A 19,881-nucleotide genomic window follows, 5' to 3' on the forward strand; every position below is an offset into this window, starting at 1 on the left:
GCTCTACACAACTGGTTTAATAATCAGATCGTGTCGGTTGCAACCCACTTACTTAAACGGGTGGAAACCTTAACCCAAATCCATTATTTTCGTGTTTGATTCTGGTCGAGATAACAGGTGGTATCAATTTTTAGTACCTTTGTAATCGATATTGGATGATGTCAATTATCTTTTGCTTTTTTCTTTTTTTTTTTAAAAAAATGAGAAGTTGGTTTACATCTAAATATGTGCACTAATAATATTGAGTAGCATAATCATTGATAATGGTACAAAAAGGTGGGACAAAAGATTTAGCCTCAATTATATTATAGGCATTATACAATCATTCTTATTACAAAAAATTATTAGAATAGACTGTCATTTTCTTAACAATCCCATCTCATCTCACTACAATCCAACACTATCTCTAGACATCCACACCAACCTAGTCATCCCTTTTCTTCTCCTCCCTTTTGTTCCCGTTTGAATCTCGAAGTACAATAGAAATTTTAAAAAAATAATCCAACAGTTTTAGTGAATGGATTAAACTAGCCATTAAACGGATTAAAGAATATAATTATTAAATGAATTAAACTAGTTACAATATAGATTAAACTAGTTACTATCGCTGTTTTTAGTAAGCTTAGTTTTCCTTTATACATATGAGCCATGAAAGCCGAACAAATTACAAAGAAAAGGAGGGAGGATTCGAACTTGTAACCTATCGTTCAAAAGTCACAACACTTCAACCAACCACTAATGTAAGACATACTTAATTTTTAGTAAGCTTAGTCATTGTCTAATCTTTAATTAAAAGTAAATGATTTCTTATACAACCAACTCTTTATTATAATCACAATTACAATTAGTTTTAAATTGCACGGATTCAAAAACTAGTTAGGAATAAAAGGACGGCAGGGAAACCGTATTAAAGAAACTTAGCACCATGCCAAGGAGTGGTGGAAATTGTAGAGAGAAAGCTTACTAGCACCCCAACTTTACCTTTGTAGAAGCATTCCCATATTCTCCCCATTAGCACGCAAACAATAACCAATACATTTTTGTCATTCACATAACAACATCTAACTTGGAAATATTTTCTCCTATCATTTCTCAATCATACAATATAAACTAACTAATTAAGCGTCAACTTTCCCTCTACATACATAGTACATACATACATACATACATCCCCTTCCTTTGAATTTTGATCAGTGATCACCATCATATTCATGTCACCCGATATAACCACCAACGATCTCCGCAACCGTGGCTCGTCATCGAGCCGAAACCTTCGTTTGTCTCGTAAGATATCGCCTACATCTTCGCCGTCGCCTCGGGATTCGCCCAAGAAATTAAAACAGCTGAGGCAGTCACCTAAGCCTGTACAAGTCATGAACAAATGTTACTCCGAGCCTCTTATTTTTCAGCCGATCGGTGATGGTGATAGCCTCGTCGGAGGTTGCCGGAGTTTTGATTCCGGCGAAGGTGGGTGGTTAACACGGTTTCATACGTTGGATGATGTTTTGTTGGGTACTTCTCAACTTGTTGACTCTCCTCTTAGTCGAATTAATGTGGTATGTACATGCCTCTGCTTTTTTTTTCCTCTGTTTTTTATGAAATTTATTTAATGATTGCATAAATTGAAGACTTTTTTTTATCCATATGAGCGAAGACAGTACAAGTGAAGGGGGTTCGAACCTGTAACCTATTTGTTCACAAATAAATCACAACACCTTAATATTAATTACTAGGCTAAGACATTCTTGGTGTATAAATTGAAGACTTGTTAATCATCACGATTTTAGTGGTTGTTAGCTGACTATTTTTTTTGAGTGAAAAACGGAAAGTTAGTTGAAGCAACATTTTTCTTTTAGGAATGAACGGAGTTATTTGACTTTATACTGATTTTAGGGAAAAAAATGAAGTATGTCTTTATGTTTTTGCAAAATTGTATAACATGTCAATCTTATGATATTCAAAGTTAGGTGAGTTTTTGTAATATTTTCAAAAATATTAGGGTTATTTGTGATGTTTTTTTTGATGAGATAATTTTTTCGAGACAAAGCTTTGGTTTTGTATTTCGGAATTTTGTAAAAACTTCTCTTATTTGTTGAGATAATGTTAGAAACTTTTTTTTTTTGGATTCGTCAGTGTCTATACATTATCCGAATATATTGGTGAATTATGCTCACTAAATGGTATTAATACACGTATATAATTCGTAGAAACTTGAATCACTTGATAGTTGAATACTAAGTAACAAATCTATTATGTTTTTTGGTATACCTTAAAGATAAGTGTAACTAAAAGTTTTTTTTACTCAAGATGCTGATTAGATAAAATGAGCATACATGTACAGAAAAATTTGGATACATCTAAGTCTAGATGTACATGCGAATGCCGCCTAAAATTAACTTTGTAGATAGTAAGCTAAGCAAGTTTCTTAAAGTTAAGAAACGCATCCTTTGATCCTTATTCCTTAATGCAAAAAGTGATCATTTTTGTGTACACGACATTTTATTTATATCAGCTACTAGTTAAAATTTGGTGAGTAAACGTGATAGATTTCCTTACTTTTGTTTGAAGAATGAACTTCTAAACTAATTAAATTTGGAGAACCATCAAAAGTCTTTACTACTAACTAGTAATCCCTTTTGTTTCCGTTTGAATCTCCATCATTTTTTGATTCCGGAGATCTCCCTTGGATTTGATTGTTGAGGATATATGTGGGTCTAGGGAGAAGTTTGTTTATTTTATGATTTCGCAAGTTAAAAAGGTCGGAAACTTAATGGTGTGATTTTGCATACTCTTCACCTTATACTTGTTGAACTTATTGGAACTTATTAGAACTTGCGCATATATTCCATCTTTGTGCAATATATATGACTAAGGGGTATTTGGATTGTAATGTTACAGGGGTATGAGAAAGATGCAAAAGTGGTGATTACAGTGACTGTGGAAGGGAGTCCAGGACCAATAAGGACCCTGGTTAAATTAGGGACAAGTGTGGAGGAAACAATCAAGTTAGTCGTTCGAAAATACGGAGAAGAAGGTCGAACTCCTTACCTTGACAAGGAAGCTTCTTCTTTTGATTTGCATGTTTCCTACTTCAGCCTTCAAAGTAAGTTCTCATTAGTACTTTCTTAGGCTTCTTATTAAGCTACTTTCAGTTTGGTTGAAAAAATCTTATTGATGCATTTTATAGTGTATGTGTTATTGCATACACATTACATAACTAGGAATTTATTAGTTGGATAAAGGATCAGTTATAATTAGCTAGTAAAATAGTTTCAGCTAAGTGAAATCCAAGTAAAGTGAAGAAGACATTGTTTGATGGTTTCCAATTATGATTACAGAACTTAGCCAGGTGGCTGATGGTTGAGGCCCCAGGAATAGATTTATACTCTATCACGCCCCCTCACGCAAGAGCCCTTTAGGCTTGAAGTGTGGATGCAACACAGGTTGCCCTCATACCTGGCGCTAAATATTCCACCGAGAAAGGAGGGGTGGATGAGCTTCGAACCCGTGACCTTTTTGTCACGCTGGCTCTTGATACCATGTCAAAGGACCAACTCAACCAAAAGCTTAAGCTGATGGTTGAGGCCCCAGGATTAGTTTTATACTCTATCACTTATTAGTTGGATAAAGAAATTGAAATATGAGCATATTAGAGCAATATTGCAAGTGTTATCATAATTCTCTGAAATTCATGTGTTAGTTAATTAAACAATTACTAACCTTGATGCAATATATTAAGGTTAATGACTAGATGGAAATATGGTAAAATCATGTATATATACAGGTTTGGACAGAACAGATGCAATTGGAGATGCAGGAAGTAGAAGTTTTTATCTTCGAAAAAGCGAGAAAATGTGCCATGACAGAAATAGTGCAGAAGCTACAACTACTAGTCTTGATACTTCAGAAATTCAGCATGACGATGTGCCTAGAAGCATGCTTTCTCCGTCTAAACAACTAAGGCCACCTATCGCGGTTTTGCCTCCTTTTATTGCAGGAAAAATGAACAAATTTGAGCGAAGATTGCTAAGGGTGCTTAAAGTATTGGGCTGCCTAGATTCTAGATAACCAAAACTTACCTTAACAAGTTATAAAAATCATAAGATGTAATATATTTCCCGCATATTAGTAGGGAGTTTACAGGTTATGGATAATGAAGAGATTCTGCTTCTATTGATCAGTATAATTAATGCTGGAGTCTTTAACATTTTTCGGCGTGGTCATTCATTTGTATGCAAGGAAAACAAATGGAGCAACTGCAAAAGCATTTTATCAGATGGTGCTAAAAATCAAGAGGTTTGTGACTGCTGCTCATCATTGATTGGAATATTTTGTGCTGCAGATTATTGGTTAATAATATAGAGTACTTCATAAAAATAAATGGTGTAATTTGCATTACGTTGATGCTTGAATCTATGTTAGCTACTTAGCTCAGTTTCTATAAGCTATACTATGGACAAAAGATGCATTAGCAAGTAGCAACATGTGTGTGTACCGTACCATTTATGATTTAAGAGGCAAATATTGTCTTGGGGATGGTTGAACTGCCTTCTTTTTATGATTTTATCTCTTACTTGATGTATATATCTATATTATATACATTTCTATGATAATGTTTCATGGAATTTCATCACGTGACACCTTTCACTTAATTAGTAATTACATGAAATTATCTATGTCATAATTTATAGAGAAGCATTGTTGTTAAATCTCGATCCGGGTATTAAGATCCTATGATTATGAAAGACCTTGTTGATCTCAATTTTACATAGAATCTTAATTTTGTAGTATCTTTCGAGACCCAACTAAAAAGTTACATCACATGGTAGGATCTTAATACGATTCTACAATCATACAGTCACATTCCTTCATGAAATATTCATAAAGTATTATTACATATTATCTTTCTCCTATTAAATTTTGGTAGCATGTCAGTTCAATCTCAAATTATTGAATTACTATCACTATTTGCTAATGAAATTAGTCATTTTTAATATGTGCTAATTTTCAACAAGATTTTTTCATCAAATTCTAGTATAGTTATTTCTATTTTATCTAATTTGTATGATCTTAGAATCCGATCCCGCCAATTCAATTCCACCAATCTCTATAATTCAAAATAGAATTTCGATCCTGATAACGTTATTCACTAAGTCCACATTTCCTCACTATCATGCTGGCAAGTACCAGCCACCACTAGTCTCATTGTCTCCTGCCCCAATTCAAAACACCATGTGTGAAGTGCGATGATTATTATTACAAATGTATTATAGTGTGACATTTTCTATATCATGTGACATTATCATGTTAAAAAATACAGCAAAATACTATCATGTCAAAATACATTATATTATCTCAAAATACACTATATCATGTCAATACTCAATATACATTATATCATGCAAAATACTCGTGCCAAAAAACTCAATAAAACACTATCATGTCAAAATACACTATATCATTTTAATATACACTATATTATTTCAAAATGCACTATATCATTTAAAAATACACTATCAGGAGAAAGACGTTATCAGAGGAGAGAGAAAGAGTGAAAAACTGAACGCGGCAAAAATTTTAAAGTTGTAATCATTACAACTCACGTGAGATGGATCGGGTGCACTGGGTTCATATTAGTTTTTTATTCAGGTTTTTCCCTTCAATATATTTTGTCAAAAAACAACTAAAAATAGATGCTTTTTTTTATATATTTTTTACACATTTTAAATCGGAATTTGCATATTTTACACATTATTTATTTCAATAAAATATGTGACAACTATGTAAATAAATATACTTGTAAGCACATTATTTTAGTTGTTCTTTAAATACCTAAAAGAGTTTGCACAAATTTACGAATTTCCTTAATTTTCTTGCTTTATTCATCCTTTTTCTTCTGCTTGACATATGATTTTGACAGAAACTCTAATATTATGTTCCGTTCAACTTATTTTGTTTTATCTTATCTTATTTTATCTGATCAGATCTTATCTGATCTTCTTTTATCTAATCTTATAAAATCTTATATAAGTTAAAATAAAATGAACATAACGGACCCTAAGATATAATATACCTAAGTATTTCATACGTAAAAATACTACTCCATTAACCAAAAAATAATATTTATCAAAACTGTTTAGTCAATAGATACTTGCAGCCCACAGATGCACATATATAGTAATAAGAATAGTAGATGACCTTTCGCAACAAATGTAGAGCTCAAAATTATCTAACACCAAAGACGTATTTCCAGATATCCAATAATTGGATTAAATTATGGCAATAACTCATAATCGATGGCGTATACCATATAATTAATCTATAATTTCCAATCAGTCTAGTTCACTTCACTCACGTCCACCAAAAATCTAATCAAATCATCGATAAACTTTCATAATCTGATCATAATATTCCATATGCAATGCAAGAAATTGATATCTATTCATATAATAATTTGTTTTTCCTTATTTAGATGTAGCCACTATAATTATTAAAATCTTAATTAGCCTTTTATTTTTTAAAATTACTTGTCTATTGATTTATTGAACCTTAAAAAAAAATGGAGAGCAGATCATATTCTTCCCATTAGAATATTGTTCTTTTATTTCTTTATTTTTATTCTAAGAAAATTTGACCTTAACAGCATCAACTATCACTAGGGGAAAAAAAAGGAAGGGCTGCGCAGGAAGGGCTGCGCTTTTTCTATAAGCGCAGCCCTACTAGTGAAGAGCTGCGCTTTGCTTCAAAAGCGCAGCCCTACATAACAGAAGGGCTGCGCTTTTTCTAAAAAGCGCAGCCCTTCACTTAGTAGGGCTGCGCTTTTAAAAAAAGCGCAGCCCTTCCCACAATAAGAAGGGCTGCGCTTGTCTAAAAAACGCAGCCCTTGTAAAGAAGGGCTGCGTTTTTTAGACAAGCGCAGCCCTTTATGGGCTTTTTTTTTTTATTTGAAAAGAAGTGGCATTTTGGACTTGTAAAATAATAAGCGGGCGGGCTACTAGGGTTATTCTCACACCCTCATTCTCTCTTCTCTCTCATACGCCCCTCTCTCTCACCCTCCCTCTTCTCTCTCACGGCCGTTCGTCTCGCAGTTAGTCTCTCATACTTACCGCCGTTCGTCTCTCATATCGCCTTCAACCGTTCGTCGCCGTTCAACTTCTCTCGCCGTTCGTCATACCCTCTCTCTCCTCTCTCGCCGTTCGTCTCGCTCCTCACCACCGTCGCCGTTCGTCTCGCTCCTCACCACCGTCGCTGTTCGTCTCGCTCCTCACCACCGTCGCCGTTCGTCTCGCTCCTCACCATCGTCGTTGACCTGCGCCGCGCGCAACTTCTCCCGTTCGCCGTTGTCTTCGTCAGATCTGTAATTTTAGGTTTTTTTTTTCATTTTTGTTTATTTTCGTTTAATTCTCATTTTTTGTTCATTTTTCGTTCCTTTTTTTTCTATTTGTTCGTTCATTAGCAGCAATTTCAGATCTATAATTTTAGGGGTTTTTTTCATTTTCGTTTATTTTCGTTTATTTTTTGTTCATTTTTTTCATTTTCGTTCCTTTTCGGGTTTTTTTTCAGGATATTAATTTCTGTTTTTTGGTTTATATTCATTTCTTTTTGTGTAGTTACTCTGTAATTTTTTGTATTCTAATGTAGTTGGTCAATTTTTTTGTATTCTGATGTACTTCCTCCGTTTCTAAATAAGTGCAACATTTCTTCTTTTCACGTTTGCCAATGCATTATTTTAACCATTAATATCTTCAATTATCAATAACTAAAAATTATAAAAAGTTGATATTAAAAAAAATCACATTCAGACGAATCTAACAAGATCCCACATGACTATGTTTTTCCTAAAATGTAAATCACCAAAGCTAATTAAAGTTTAAACTGTGAATAGTAAATACTATGCAAATATTGCACTTATTTTGAAACGGAGGAAGTAGTTGGTTTGTATTCATTTCTTTTTGTTACTCATTTTTTTCGTTTGTATTAATTTTTGTTAATTTTTTGTATTCTGATGTAGTTAGGTAAAAAAAATTTGTGTTCATTTCTTTTTGTAATGAATTGTGTTTGTATCTTGTACAAATGTATTAGTGTTATGCACTTCGGTTTACCTTGGTTAATGAAATATCATATATTTTCTGATTCATATCTCCTTCTTTGAGATAGTTTATGTGACAGATGAAGTTGTGACAAAGTTCTGGTTTCTTGTTATCACATTAACATTGTCAGATCTTTAATATCAAATTTTATGTTTTTTTAGTAAAAAATGTCGAAAATTTTTTTTTTTTTTTTTTTTTTTTTTTGGTAGGAAGGGCTGCGCTTTTTCCTAAAAAGCGCAGCCCTTCAAGCTTGGAAGGGCTGCGCTTTTTAGGTAAAAGCGCAGCCCTTCTATGCTTGAAGGGCTGCGCTTTACAAGCGCAGCCCTACTTAAAAAGTGAAGGGCTGCGCTTAAAAAGCGCAGCCCTACAGGTCATTTTCAGCGCAGCCCTTCTTCATTTTTCCCCTAGTGTATGGTTTATGTGTAGCCAACAACATGACCTTAAAGGCTTATAAAAAAAACTAATATGAACCCGGTGCACACTAATTAGTGTGCACTCGATCCATATCACGTGAGTTTATGATAGTGTATATTGATATGATATAGTGTATGTTAAGATGATATAGTGTATGTTACAGTGATATAGTGTATGTTACAGTGATATAGTGTATGTTAAAATGATAAAGTGTATATTAAAATGATATAGTGTATGTTACAATGATATAGTGTATGTTAAAGTGATATAGTGTATGTTAAAGTGATATAGTGTGTGTTAAAATGATATAGTCTATGTTACAATGATATAGTCTATGTTACAATGATATAGTGTATGTTAAAGTGATATAGTGTGTGTTAAAGTGATATAGTATGTGTTAAAATGATATAGTGTATGTTAAAGTAATATAGTGTATGTTAAAAGTGATATAGTGTATGTTAAAGTGATATAGGGTGTGTTAAAGTGATATAGTGTATGTTATAATGATATAGTGTATGTTAAAGTGATATAACGGGTCACGTGCCTGGACCTGGTCCACACTATTTTTAGTGTGAACCGGGTCCACGTAAGTCGGATTGAAAGGCTTAAACGAATACAACCTACATCATGAACTATAAACTTGTATGCGAGAAATAACATAAATGACATTAGAGGTGAAATAAAAAATATATTGTATTCTTTAATTTCTTTTATTTCTTGCACTCAAACTCATATAGCTTATAGAATATGCAGAATTGTGATCAATCAAATATTGCAAAGTCCGGGTATTTATACCGATCCGAATTGGACCATAACGGAATTTCGATTTACACCAACATTGTAATATCAGATTGGGGAGGAAGATCAGAATATACATTTCCTTTATGTCATTTATTGCAACCAAACTCATAATTCATGTTGTGGGCTACCCCAAGCTCATAGTTCATAATGTTGGCTACATCCACTTAAGGTCAAGTCATTGATTGCACCTAAGCCACAGTTGGTGTTGTTGAAGTTATATTTGCCTTTTTTTTTATCATTGTTAACATAGTTTTGTGGAATATAAAGCAAAATAATAGATACATATATTAGTGAACAATTCATTTATGTATAAATCTTAATTATAGTTTAATTATAAAATCAACTTAACGAACATTGTGGATCTAACATTTAAATAGTTCAAATTACACAAGTTATATATATATATGGTGGTCATGGTAAAATTGTCATGAGAAAATGGTATTCCTAAAGTTTCGTCCCTCAATGCAAGGTTCTATTCCCTCCATCTCAAAATATAGTTTCCATTTCTATTATGGGAATCAAATTTAAAAACTTTGACCAAATAATCTTATTAATGTATACAAAAAAAATATTCATGAGGGGTCTTGTTAGATTCGTCTCAATGTGTAAATTCGTAATATCAACTTTTTATATTTTTTACTAATAAGAAATAGAAGATATTATAAGTCAAAGGTACGTCTTAGAGACTATGCAAAATGAAATGGGAACTATATTTTGAGACGAAGGGAGTACATCTCTATTATATAAGCCAAGGGAGGAGGTGTGGTGTCCTATTTTGAAGTGACTAAAATACCCTTAATGATCTAATTAATGAAATGAAAAAAATTACAAAAGCAAATCATTTAAAAATTCTCATTCCAACTTGCCATTTAAAACAACTTTAAAATGGATATGCATCAAATACTTCAATCAAAAATTAAATGGACAAAATATTTATACCTTATAAAAAAAATGGCATACATAACGTGCACATGAAAAGTCTGAACATTCACTACCTTTGATATTCTTTAATTCAGTTAACCAACTCATTATTTTTGTTCTTCTGTTCAATATTCATTCACAAAAAATTAATGTTAACAGTCACTCACAACCTTTTTATTTTTTTACATTAGCGAATTAATATATCTAAATTCATCTAACGGTTGAATTTTTCCAATTTAAGTTTAATCATAAATAAAGTACGAATGGAGTATCTAATAGAATAACAAAATTTGAAATTAACGCACGCATCGCGTGCATATGAAGGCTAGTTTTTCTATATGTAATCACGGAGCATGCTCGTTTCAAGCAAAAGTTTTTCAGCAAAGCCCATTTTGGGCTAGGCTAAGCAGACTTTTTTCGCCTAAAATTGGGTCGGGTCGGCCCCAAACGTGAGCCAAAAATATTATCGAAAATCCGCTTATTTTCGGGTAGGACCCTAGTTGATCATCCCTACATTCTTCCCCCCCCCCCCCCCTCCAAAAGAACACCAGTGCCTACGTGTCAAAAAAAGGCAGCATCCACGTAGGTAACTCCAAATCCACAAAAAAAACAAACACACACCCAGAATTTCCCTCCATTTCGTCTCCCCTTCCCTCAACCGTCACCTTCCTTCTCTCTCATCCTTCGGCTGCACAATGACCTCCAACCCGGGCCCACCAAGAACGGTCCAACCGGGTAGGATTCGGGTTCTAAAAGCGGGTTCAAACCCGAATGGGCCGGTGGTATACTGGATGTTCAGAGATCAACGGGTGAGAGATAACTGGGCATTAATCCACGCTGTTGATGAAGCCAACAAAAGAAATGCTCCAATTGCAGTTGCATTTAACCTTTTTGAAAGTTTTAAGGGTGCAAATGCCAGACATTATGGCTTCATGTTGAGAGGTTTGAAGAATTTGCAAGCTTCTTTGTACAATTCCCTTAATATCCCTTTCTTCCTTTTTCAGGCAACTTTCTCTCTCTCTTCTCTTCTTCATTTTTTTATTCTTGGGTTACATTTATTTTATACTAGTGTATTATCATTATGTCGTTTGTGGATGTCGCCTAGCTTAGTTGGTCAAGTCTTGTGAGGGGTGGTACCTAATACTTAGGGTCGAATATCGTCCACATCACTTGACTTGCTGTAGTGGCTCATTTGCACTAAGAAATAAGAATATTATAATGGAGATTCTGGATTATTTATAAAAGGGTGGTAGTAACATATTGGTAATTCATGTATCAAGTGTTTTTTTATCAAATGAAAAGGGTGACAATTGACATTGGTGGTTTTAGGCTATGTTGTCCCTGTGCCTTATATTCGCTTTCTTAAAGAAAAAATAGTTCCGATAAGTTAAGTTCATGGCTAATAAGTTCGAATGAGTGGTTTTGACCTTTTGTGTTGATAAGTTTAAATGAGTTTAGATAAGTTAAGGGCAAAAGGACTATAGGAGTTACCCCGAGTTAAAATTACAACTACGATAAGTTCTAATAAGTGCTATAATGTCAAATAAGAATTTATATGAACAGACATCTTAGCGATTGAGAAATGTGTTTGTTTAGTTAATTCTTTTTCTACAAATTTATGGATATAGAAACAATTGAATCGGATACTTTGTTTGTATGGCTATGTAATGGGTAATATCCTAAGCATTTTCCTTAGAAGTTGTTTTTTTTGTGTTTTTGGTGAAAAAAGATTGCATAAGAGCCTAATACAATATTTGGATAGAATATGGGACTAATGCTAAAATAAAGTTGTTGCATTGCTTGTTGTTGGTGAAAATGCAATATTCTGCTCTGATGATCATCTGTGCACTAATTCATTTGTACATATTCAGGGAGATGTTATAGAGATGATACCAAATTTTTTGGTAGAATGTGGGGCTTCTTTGCTGGTGACTGATTTCACACCGTTAAGGGAGATTCGAGGATTTAAAGATGAAATTTGTAAGAGAGTGGGTGATTCTGTGTCTGTACATGAAGTTGATGCTCACAATGTGGTACCTATTTGGGAAGCATCAAGCAAGTTGGAGTATGGGGCTAGGACTATTAGGAGTAAAATAAATAAGTTGCTTCCTACTTATTTGATTGATTTTCCAACCCTTCAACCTCCAAGTAGGAGATGGGCTTCTTCACCTCCTGCCATAGATTGGGATCAGCTCATTGAAGATCGTCTCAAGTAAGATTTTGTCGGATATAAATGCAGTTCTTCGGTCTATGTATTCTATGCATAACATGATTGCTAATAATACTATCAATTTTTTTCACTAGAAAGGGAGCAGGGGTGCCAGAAATTGGTTGGTGTGAACCTGGTGAAACTGCTGCATTGGAAGTTTTGAAGGGTAGCCAGAATGGGTTTTTAACAAAAAGGTTGAAGAACTATTCTACTGACCGGAATAACCCATTAAAACCAAGGGCCCTATCTGGACTCTCTCCATACCTGCATTTTGGCCAAATATCTGCTCAACGTTGTGCCTTTGAGGCACGTAATGTCCGGAAAGTTGCTCCTGAGGTTTGTCCTATGAATCATGATTAAGCACTTGAGTCGGATGATATACTTTCAGTTAGTAGATGCCATTATTCTATTGGCTTCATTTTGCTCAGAATATCCTGTGTCTCTTTATTTTCTTTATCCAATTTCAGCATTTAAAGTTTGATGCTATATCTTGGCTTATTGTTTCTGATTATGAAGGCAGTTGATGCGTTTTGGGAAGAATTAATTGTCCGTCGAGAACTTGCTGACAACTTTTGCTATTATCAACCTCACTATGACTCGCTTATGGGAGCATGGGAGTGGGCACGTAAGACATTGATGGATCATGCTGCTGATAAGAGGGAACACCTGTACACGTAAGTAAAACACAAAAAAGAAATGTCATTTGGTTAAAGCTTGCTGATTTCTTTGTTACATGTCAGTATTGAATTGACTAGTAGCACTGCAGGAGGGAGCAATTGGAGAAGGCACAAACTGCTGATCCGGTAAGCTAACAGGTTTTATCTGCAGAAGTAAGCTTCTGTTTCATGTTTTTTTTCCGCCATTTGATGTAATGGCTATGATCAAACCATCTAAACATGTGCCTTTGCATTTACTTTTAAAAATCAACACTCATTGCATTGCTTCGTATAATTTTCAGCTATGGAATGCTTCTCAGTTGGAGATGGTTCATTTAGGCAAGATGCATGGATTTATGCGGCAAGTAACATTTTACTAGCAGAACTCTTAATATTTATTGTCCGATTTATATATTTTGCTACATTAACATGTATAGTATCATCTTCACTGCTTCAGTAAGCATCTGATTTATTGCAAGTCCACATGTTAGAATTACTAGGCATGTTTCCTAGGCTTTCCCTGTAGCTACGAGCTGCTTCAGACATCGGATGCTTGATTTTGCTAGATAAATGCTTCAAGAAGAAAACGCACTGAGACATCATGACTGGCTTGTGCCTTTTTGTAGCACATCTCAATGTGCCTGGCAAGTAGTATTTATCTATGCTATGCTTTGTTTCTCAGTTGCTCTTAGTCAGTCATAAAGGATTTGTATGGTCTTCTCGTATCTTGTTTTTGCATTAATTTTCTGAATATGATAAATGACAAGCCTTTTCGGAGTGTTTTTCAAATGGAAATCTGGTTAATTGGGCTTCATCTGATGTGTTGGAATAAATCAAAGTTTAATACTATAATGGTAAGGTAGAAATTACATGCAATAGTTTGAGATGGGAACAAGGCTCTTTTCATCTTGGTCATGTTGTTGTGCACGAATCAACTTGCCAAAGTTTGGTTGGTATGGGTGGAATATCAATTTTGGAGCTAGATTGCTGTGAAAGTTTTGTCGCTTTTTTTATTTCCATCAGAACACATTTAGCTGGATTTTATAACCAACATAAATATGTAAGCAATATAAGGTCTGTTCTGTTAAATTTCCATCCAGACATGGGCTAAAAATCCTTGATTTGTTTTGATTTGTCGTGCTTCACTTAGGAATTAGGATAAACATTTTATGTGACTGAATTGATTATTTGCAGCATGTACTGGGCAAAGAAAATACTTGAGTGGACAAGCGGACCTGAAGAAGCCCTTGCGATAGCGATCTACTTGAATGACAAGGTAACACTTATGCAATTTACTGTCAAATAAAAGAGTACAATTAAAACTTGTTTCTTAGTTCCTAATCAAAAAAAAAAAAAAAAAAAAAAAAAGCAACAACTTGTTTCTTAGTTCATTTTTGGTGTATGCAGTATGAGATAGATGGTAGAGACCCAAGTGGATATGTTGGCTGCATGTGGTCTATTTGTGGAGTGCATGACCAGGTATTGCTTCTTAGCCTTTTTGCTCGCCTATGTTCCTTTTTTTTTTAATGCCTTCCTGACTCATCTTTTCTTGGATGGTGTTTTTAGGGATGGCGAGAACGCCCAGTATTCGGTAAAATTCGTTACATGAACTATGCTGGCTGCAAAAGAAAATTCGATGTCGATGGGTATATTGCATATGTGAAGAAGTTAGTTGTTGAGACCAAGAAACGAAAGGCTGAGACCGAGATCCCATCTGGTAGGAAGGAGAAAGAACCTCGTTGCTGATACTGATACAGTGATACTGCTGTTCGAGTGCATTCATTTAGGCCAGGGTATTTGCTTATTGTTATGTGACAATCTAGACTTAGGGTATGCCTCATTTTCTTTGGCAGAAAGATTAGTTTAGAGCTTTAACTTCTTAGCAATTTAAAGCGGATGAAGCGCTAATGCCTAATAGTGTAGTTGACTGGCTAGCAGCACCACTTGAGCTAGTTACTTGCTCGCCTAGATGAGCTATCAGATGGTAGCCCTGCATACAGGGATTGCTTAGTGACTTTTAACTAAACTGGTAATTTGTAAAGAATGGATGAGATCAAAGATTTCTTCTTTTGGGCGAAAGACTAATGCGTTGTCCTTTCCAGTTTTCACCTCTCAAAGAAAAAAAAAACTTAGGTTCAAACAAGGGATTAGTAAGTAATAAGTTTAGATATAGGCAAGTATACTATGCAAAAAGGGTCAATTAGTCTAGATCATAGTAAAATTCATCGTAATACGCAAGAAGGTTTTTTAGATAGAATATAACTTGAATAAATGTGTAGCTCTATGTGTATTTCATCTATCATTTTTGCATATCTCAAGAGAAATCTTTCTTTTGTTGGTGTTTCCTACAGGCTAGTAGCCTTGTAGGGAAGTTAAATTCTTTTAACTCTCGAAAACAGCCCTTAGGGGGTCAAGGGGGGAAGGCCGTATTAAAATGCAGTTATAAACTACAAAACCAAGAGCAACATTAACTACATAAGGATAAGATAAAGGTCCCCTTACTCTATTCCCCTCCTAAGGTCCGGGAATAGAACGGGGTTAAATAGCAACATTAGCTACAGGAAAGGAACGCCCTCATCCCATTTCTTAGCAGAAATGGTACGGGCGGATAGGACAAGAACTACAATAACTACAGTTACAGTAGCTGCAGTAAAGATTAAAGAATTAAGTTACAGTTAATTGAATCAACTCAGTTGAAAAGAGAAGGATAACTCTGTATTTTGCAAATACCATAAGTGACCAATGAACCTTACTGATGCAAGACTCCCTGGCTAAGGATCTCTTTAGCTTGAAGGTGCAATGAAGAAATCGCATTTTCGCGATCTCGAATGCGATATCCGTTAGCTCAGTAAGACAAGACGGCATTGGTTGCCGCGGTATAAAATGACTAAGACGACAAACCCGGAACTCAGGAGAGCTTTATATATTTTATATAAGCCCGGGGTAGGATCGGAACCACCTGTGTGATGCAGGCCGAGACCTACTCGTTTTTCGGGGTTTTACACTTTTATACTAAGGCGTGAAAAGACTCAAGACGGAGGAGTTGTGACCTCCTATAAGCTTGAGACACCTTCACATGCTATACTGCTCACGACGGTGGCTCCATACGGTATCAAAAAATCCCATGAGCATGAGAAGAAAAGAAAAAAAATTTAAAATTTTCGCCGATTTTTCGGAACGCCCTAATTTAATTTCCTTACGGAAATTGAACGGGCGAGCAAAGGGGATAAAATCCCCCTGTGACCCCCTTTCGGCCTTCCCCCTTGACCCCTAAGGGGGAACCGAACAGAAGCAATTGTTGACTGCCCTTGCCCCCTTTCTCTGCCTTTTTGGAGTACGAGAAAGGGGCGGGGGCAGAAATAAAGCAACCGGAATCGTTCAATACAATAAGATCATAAGACTTCCTCTACTTATTGATCAAGTACGAACTACTCGCTTTTAACCTTTTAAGGAAGTCCTTTTGTTACTAGCTTCTTCATAAACGTTCGGGAGCCTTTCGAGGGCTCCCTCACTTCTTGGAAAGCAGTAGCAACAGGCTCAATACAATACAATCTCTTATAATATAACTAACGAGAAGTTAAATTCTTTTAACTCTCGAAAACAGTAAACTTCGCATTTTTAAATCCATACAATATTTTCAAATGGCTCATGGGATACCGGTGGTGAACTAGAGAAGTAGGCAGCCCTCGGGGGGGCGTGCTGCATTGCATTTTAATAGGAAGTTAGAGCATTAAATTACAGTTATAAACTACAAAACCAAGAGCAACATTAACTACATAAGGATAAGATAAAGGTCCCCTTACTCTATTCCCCTCCTAAGGTCCGGGAATAGAACGGGGTTAAATAGCAACATTAGCTACAGGAAAGGAACGCCCTCATCCCATTTCTTAGCAGAAATGGTACGGGCGGATAGGACAAGAACTACAATAACTACAGTTACAGTAGCTGCAGTAAAGATTAAAGAATTAAGTTACAGTTAATTGAATCAACTCAGTTGAAAAGAGAAGGATAACTCTGTATTTTGCAAATACCATAAGTGACCAATGAACCTTACTGATGCAAGACTCCCTGGCTAAGGATCTCTTTAGCTTGAAGGTGCAATGAAGAAATCGCATTTTCGCGATCTCGAATGCGATATCCGTTAGCTCAGTAAGACAAGACGGCATTGGTTGCCGCGGTATAAAATGACTAAGACGACAAACCCGGAACTCAGGAGAGCTTTATATATTTTATATAAGCCCGGGGTAGGATCGGAACCACCTGTGTGATGCAGGCCGAGACCTACTCGTTTTTCGGGGTTTTACACTTTTATACTAAGGCGTGAAAAGACTCAAGACGGAGGAGTTGTGACCTCCTATAAGCTTGAGACACCTTCACATGCTATACTGCTCACGACGGTGGCTCCATACGGTATCAAAAAATCCCATGAGCATGAGAAGAAAAGAAAAAAAATTTAAAATTTTCGCCGATTTTTCGGAACGCCCTAATTTAATTTCCTTACGGAAATTGAACGGGCGAGCAAAGGGGATAAAATCCCCCTATGACCCCCCCTTTCGGCCTTCCCCCCTTGACCCCCTAAGGGGGAACCGAACAGAAGCAATTGTTGACTGCCCCTTGCCCCCTTTCTCTGCCTTTTTGGAGTACGAGAAAGGGGCGGGGCAGAAATAAAGCAACCGGAATCGTTCAATACAATAAGATCATAAGACTTCCTCTACTTATTGATCAAGTACGAACTACTCGCTTTTAACCTTTTAAGGAAGTCCTTTTGTTACTAGCTTCTTCATAAACGTTCGGGAGCCTTTCGAGGGCTCCCTCACTTCTTGGAAAGCAGTAGCAACAGGCTCAATACAATACAATCTCTTATAATATAACTAACGAGAAGTTAAATTCTTTTAACTCTCGAAAACAGTAAACTTCGCATTTTTAAATCCATACAATATTTTCAAATGGCTCATGGGATACCGGTGGTGAACTAGAGAAGTAGGCAGCCCTCGGGGGGGACTGTGCTGCATTGCATTTTAATAGGAAGTTAGAGCATTAAATTACAGTTATAAACTACAAAACCAAGAGCAACATTAACTACATAAGGATAAGATAAAGGTCCCCTTACTCTATTCCCTCCTAAGGTCCGGGAATAGAACGGGGTTAAATAGCAACATTAGCTACAGGAAAGGAACGCCCTCATCCCATTTCTTAGCAGAAATGGTACGGGCGGATAGGACAAGAACTACAATAACTACAGTTACAGTAGCTGCAGTAAAGATTAAAGAATTAAGTTACAGTTAATTGAATCAACTCAGTTGAAAAGAGAAGGATAACTCTGTATTTTGCAAATACCATAAGTGACCAATGAACCTTACTGATGCAAGACTCCCTGGCTAAGGATCTCTTTAGCTTGAAGGTGCAATGAAGAAATCGCATTTTCGCGATCTCGAATGCGATATCCGTTAGCTCAGTAAGACAAGACGGCATTGGTTGCCGCGGTATAAAATGACTAAGACGACAAACCCGGAACTCAGGAGAGCTTTATATATTTTATATAAGCCCGGGGTAGGATCGGAACCACCTGTGTGATGCAGGCCGAGACCTACTCGTTTTTCGGGGTTTTACACTTTTATACTAAGGCGTGAAAAGACTCAAGACGGAGGAGTTGTGACCTCCTATAAGCTTGAGACACCTTCACATGCTATACTGCTCACGACGGTGGCTCCATACGGTATCAAAAAAATCCCATGAGCATGAGAAGAAAAGAAAAAAAATTTAAAATTTTCGCCGATTTTTCGGAACGCCCTAATTTAATTTCCTTACGGAAATTGAACGGGCGAGCAAAGGGGATAAAATCCCCCCTGTGACCCCCCTTTCGGCCTTCCCCCCTTGACCCCCTAAGGGGGAACCGAACAGAAGCAATTGTTGACTGCCCCTTGCCCCCTTTCTCTGCCTTTTTGGAGTACGAGAAAGGGGCGGGGGCAGAAATAAAGCAACCGGAATCGTTCAATCAATAAGATCATAAGACTTCCTCTACTTATTGATCAAGTACGAACTACTCGCTTTTAACCTTTTAAGGAAGTCCTTTTGTTACTAGCTTCTTCATAAACGTTCGGGAGCCTTTCGAGGGCTCCCTCACTTCTTGGAAAGCAGTAGCAACAGGCTCAATACAATACAATCTCTTATAATATAACTAACGAGAAGTTAAATTCTTTTAACTCTCGAAAACAGTAAACTTCGCATTTTTAAATCCATACAATATTTTCAAATGGCTCATGGGATACCGGTGGTGAACTAGAGAAGTAGGCAGCCCTCGGGGGGGACTGTGCTGCATTGCATTTTAATAGGAAGTTAGAGCATTAAATTACAGTTATAAACTACAAAACCAAGAGCAACATTAACTACATAAGGATAAGATAAAGGTCCCCTTACTCTATTCCCCTCCTAAGGTCCGGGAATAGAACGGGGTTAAATAGCAACATTAGCTACAGGAAAGGAACGCCCTCATCCCATTTCTTAGCAGAAATGGTACGGGCGGATAGGACAAGAACTACAATAACTACAGTTACAGTAGCTGCAGTAAAGATTAAAGAATTAAGTTACAGTTAATTGAATCAACTCAGTTGAAAAGAGAAGGATAACTCTGTATTTTGCAAATACCATAAGTGACCAATGAACCTTACTGATGCAAGACTCCCTGGCTAAGGATCTCTTTAGCTTGAAGGTGCAATGAAGAAATCGCATTTTCGCGATCTCGAATGCGATATCCGTTAGCTCAGTAAGACAAGACGGCATTGGTTGCCGC

At 36.0% G+C, this 19,881-nt stretch overlaps 2 protein-coding genes across 2 annotated transcripts; both read left to right on the plus strand.

Annotated features, from left to right (window-relative positions):
* Positions 1–873: 873 nt before the first annotated feature.
* Positions 874–4,607, plus strand: LOC104892424 (hypothetical protein). The gene is made up of 3 exons (XM_010678355.4): positions 874–1,556; positions 2,899–3,103; positions 3,785–4,607. Exons 1-3 carry the CDS (start codon positions 1,212–1,214, stop codon positions 4,066–4,068), a joined length of 834 nt encoding a protein of 277 aa, XP_010676657.1. The 5' UTR covers positions 874–1,211; the 3' UTR covers positions 4,069–4,607.
* Positions 4,608–10,803: 6,196 nt separating this feature from the next.
* LOC104892426 (deoxyribodipyrimidine photo-lyase) lies at positions 10,804–15,170 on the plus strand. The gene is made up of 9 exons (XM_010678356.4): positions 10,804–11,230; positions 12,098–12,438; positions 12,531–12,771; positions 12,952–13,109; positions 13,202–13,238; positions 13,394–13,452; positions 14,286–14,367; positions 14,499–14,570; positions 14,658–15,170. Exons 1-9 carry the CDS (start codon positions 10,922–10,924, stop codon positions 14,835–14,837), a joined length of 1,479 nt encoding a protein of 492 aa, XP_010676658.1. The 5' UTR covers positions 10,804–10,921; the 3' UTR covers positions 14,838–15,170.
* The last annotated feature ends 4,711 nt before the right edge of the window (positions 15,171–19,881 follow it).

Source organism: Beta vulgaris, chromosome 5 (genome assembly GCF_026745355.1).
Source record: "Beta vulgaris subsp. vulgaris cultivar EL10 chromosome 5, EL10.2, whole genome shotgun sequence".
Taxonomy (NCBI): Eukaryota; Viridiplantae; Streptophyta; class Magnoliopsida; order Caryophyllales; family Amaranthaceae; genus Beta; species Beta vulgaris.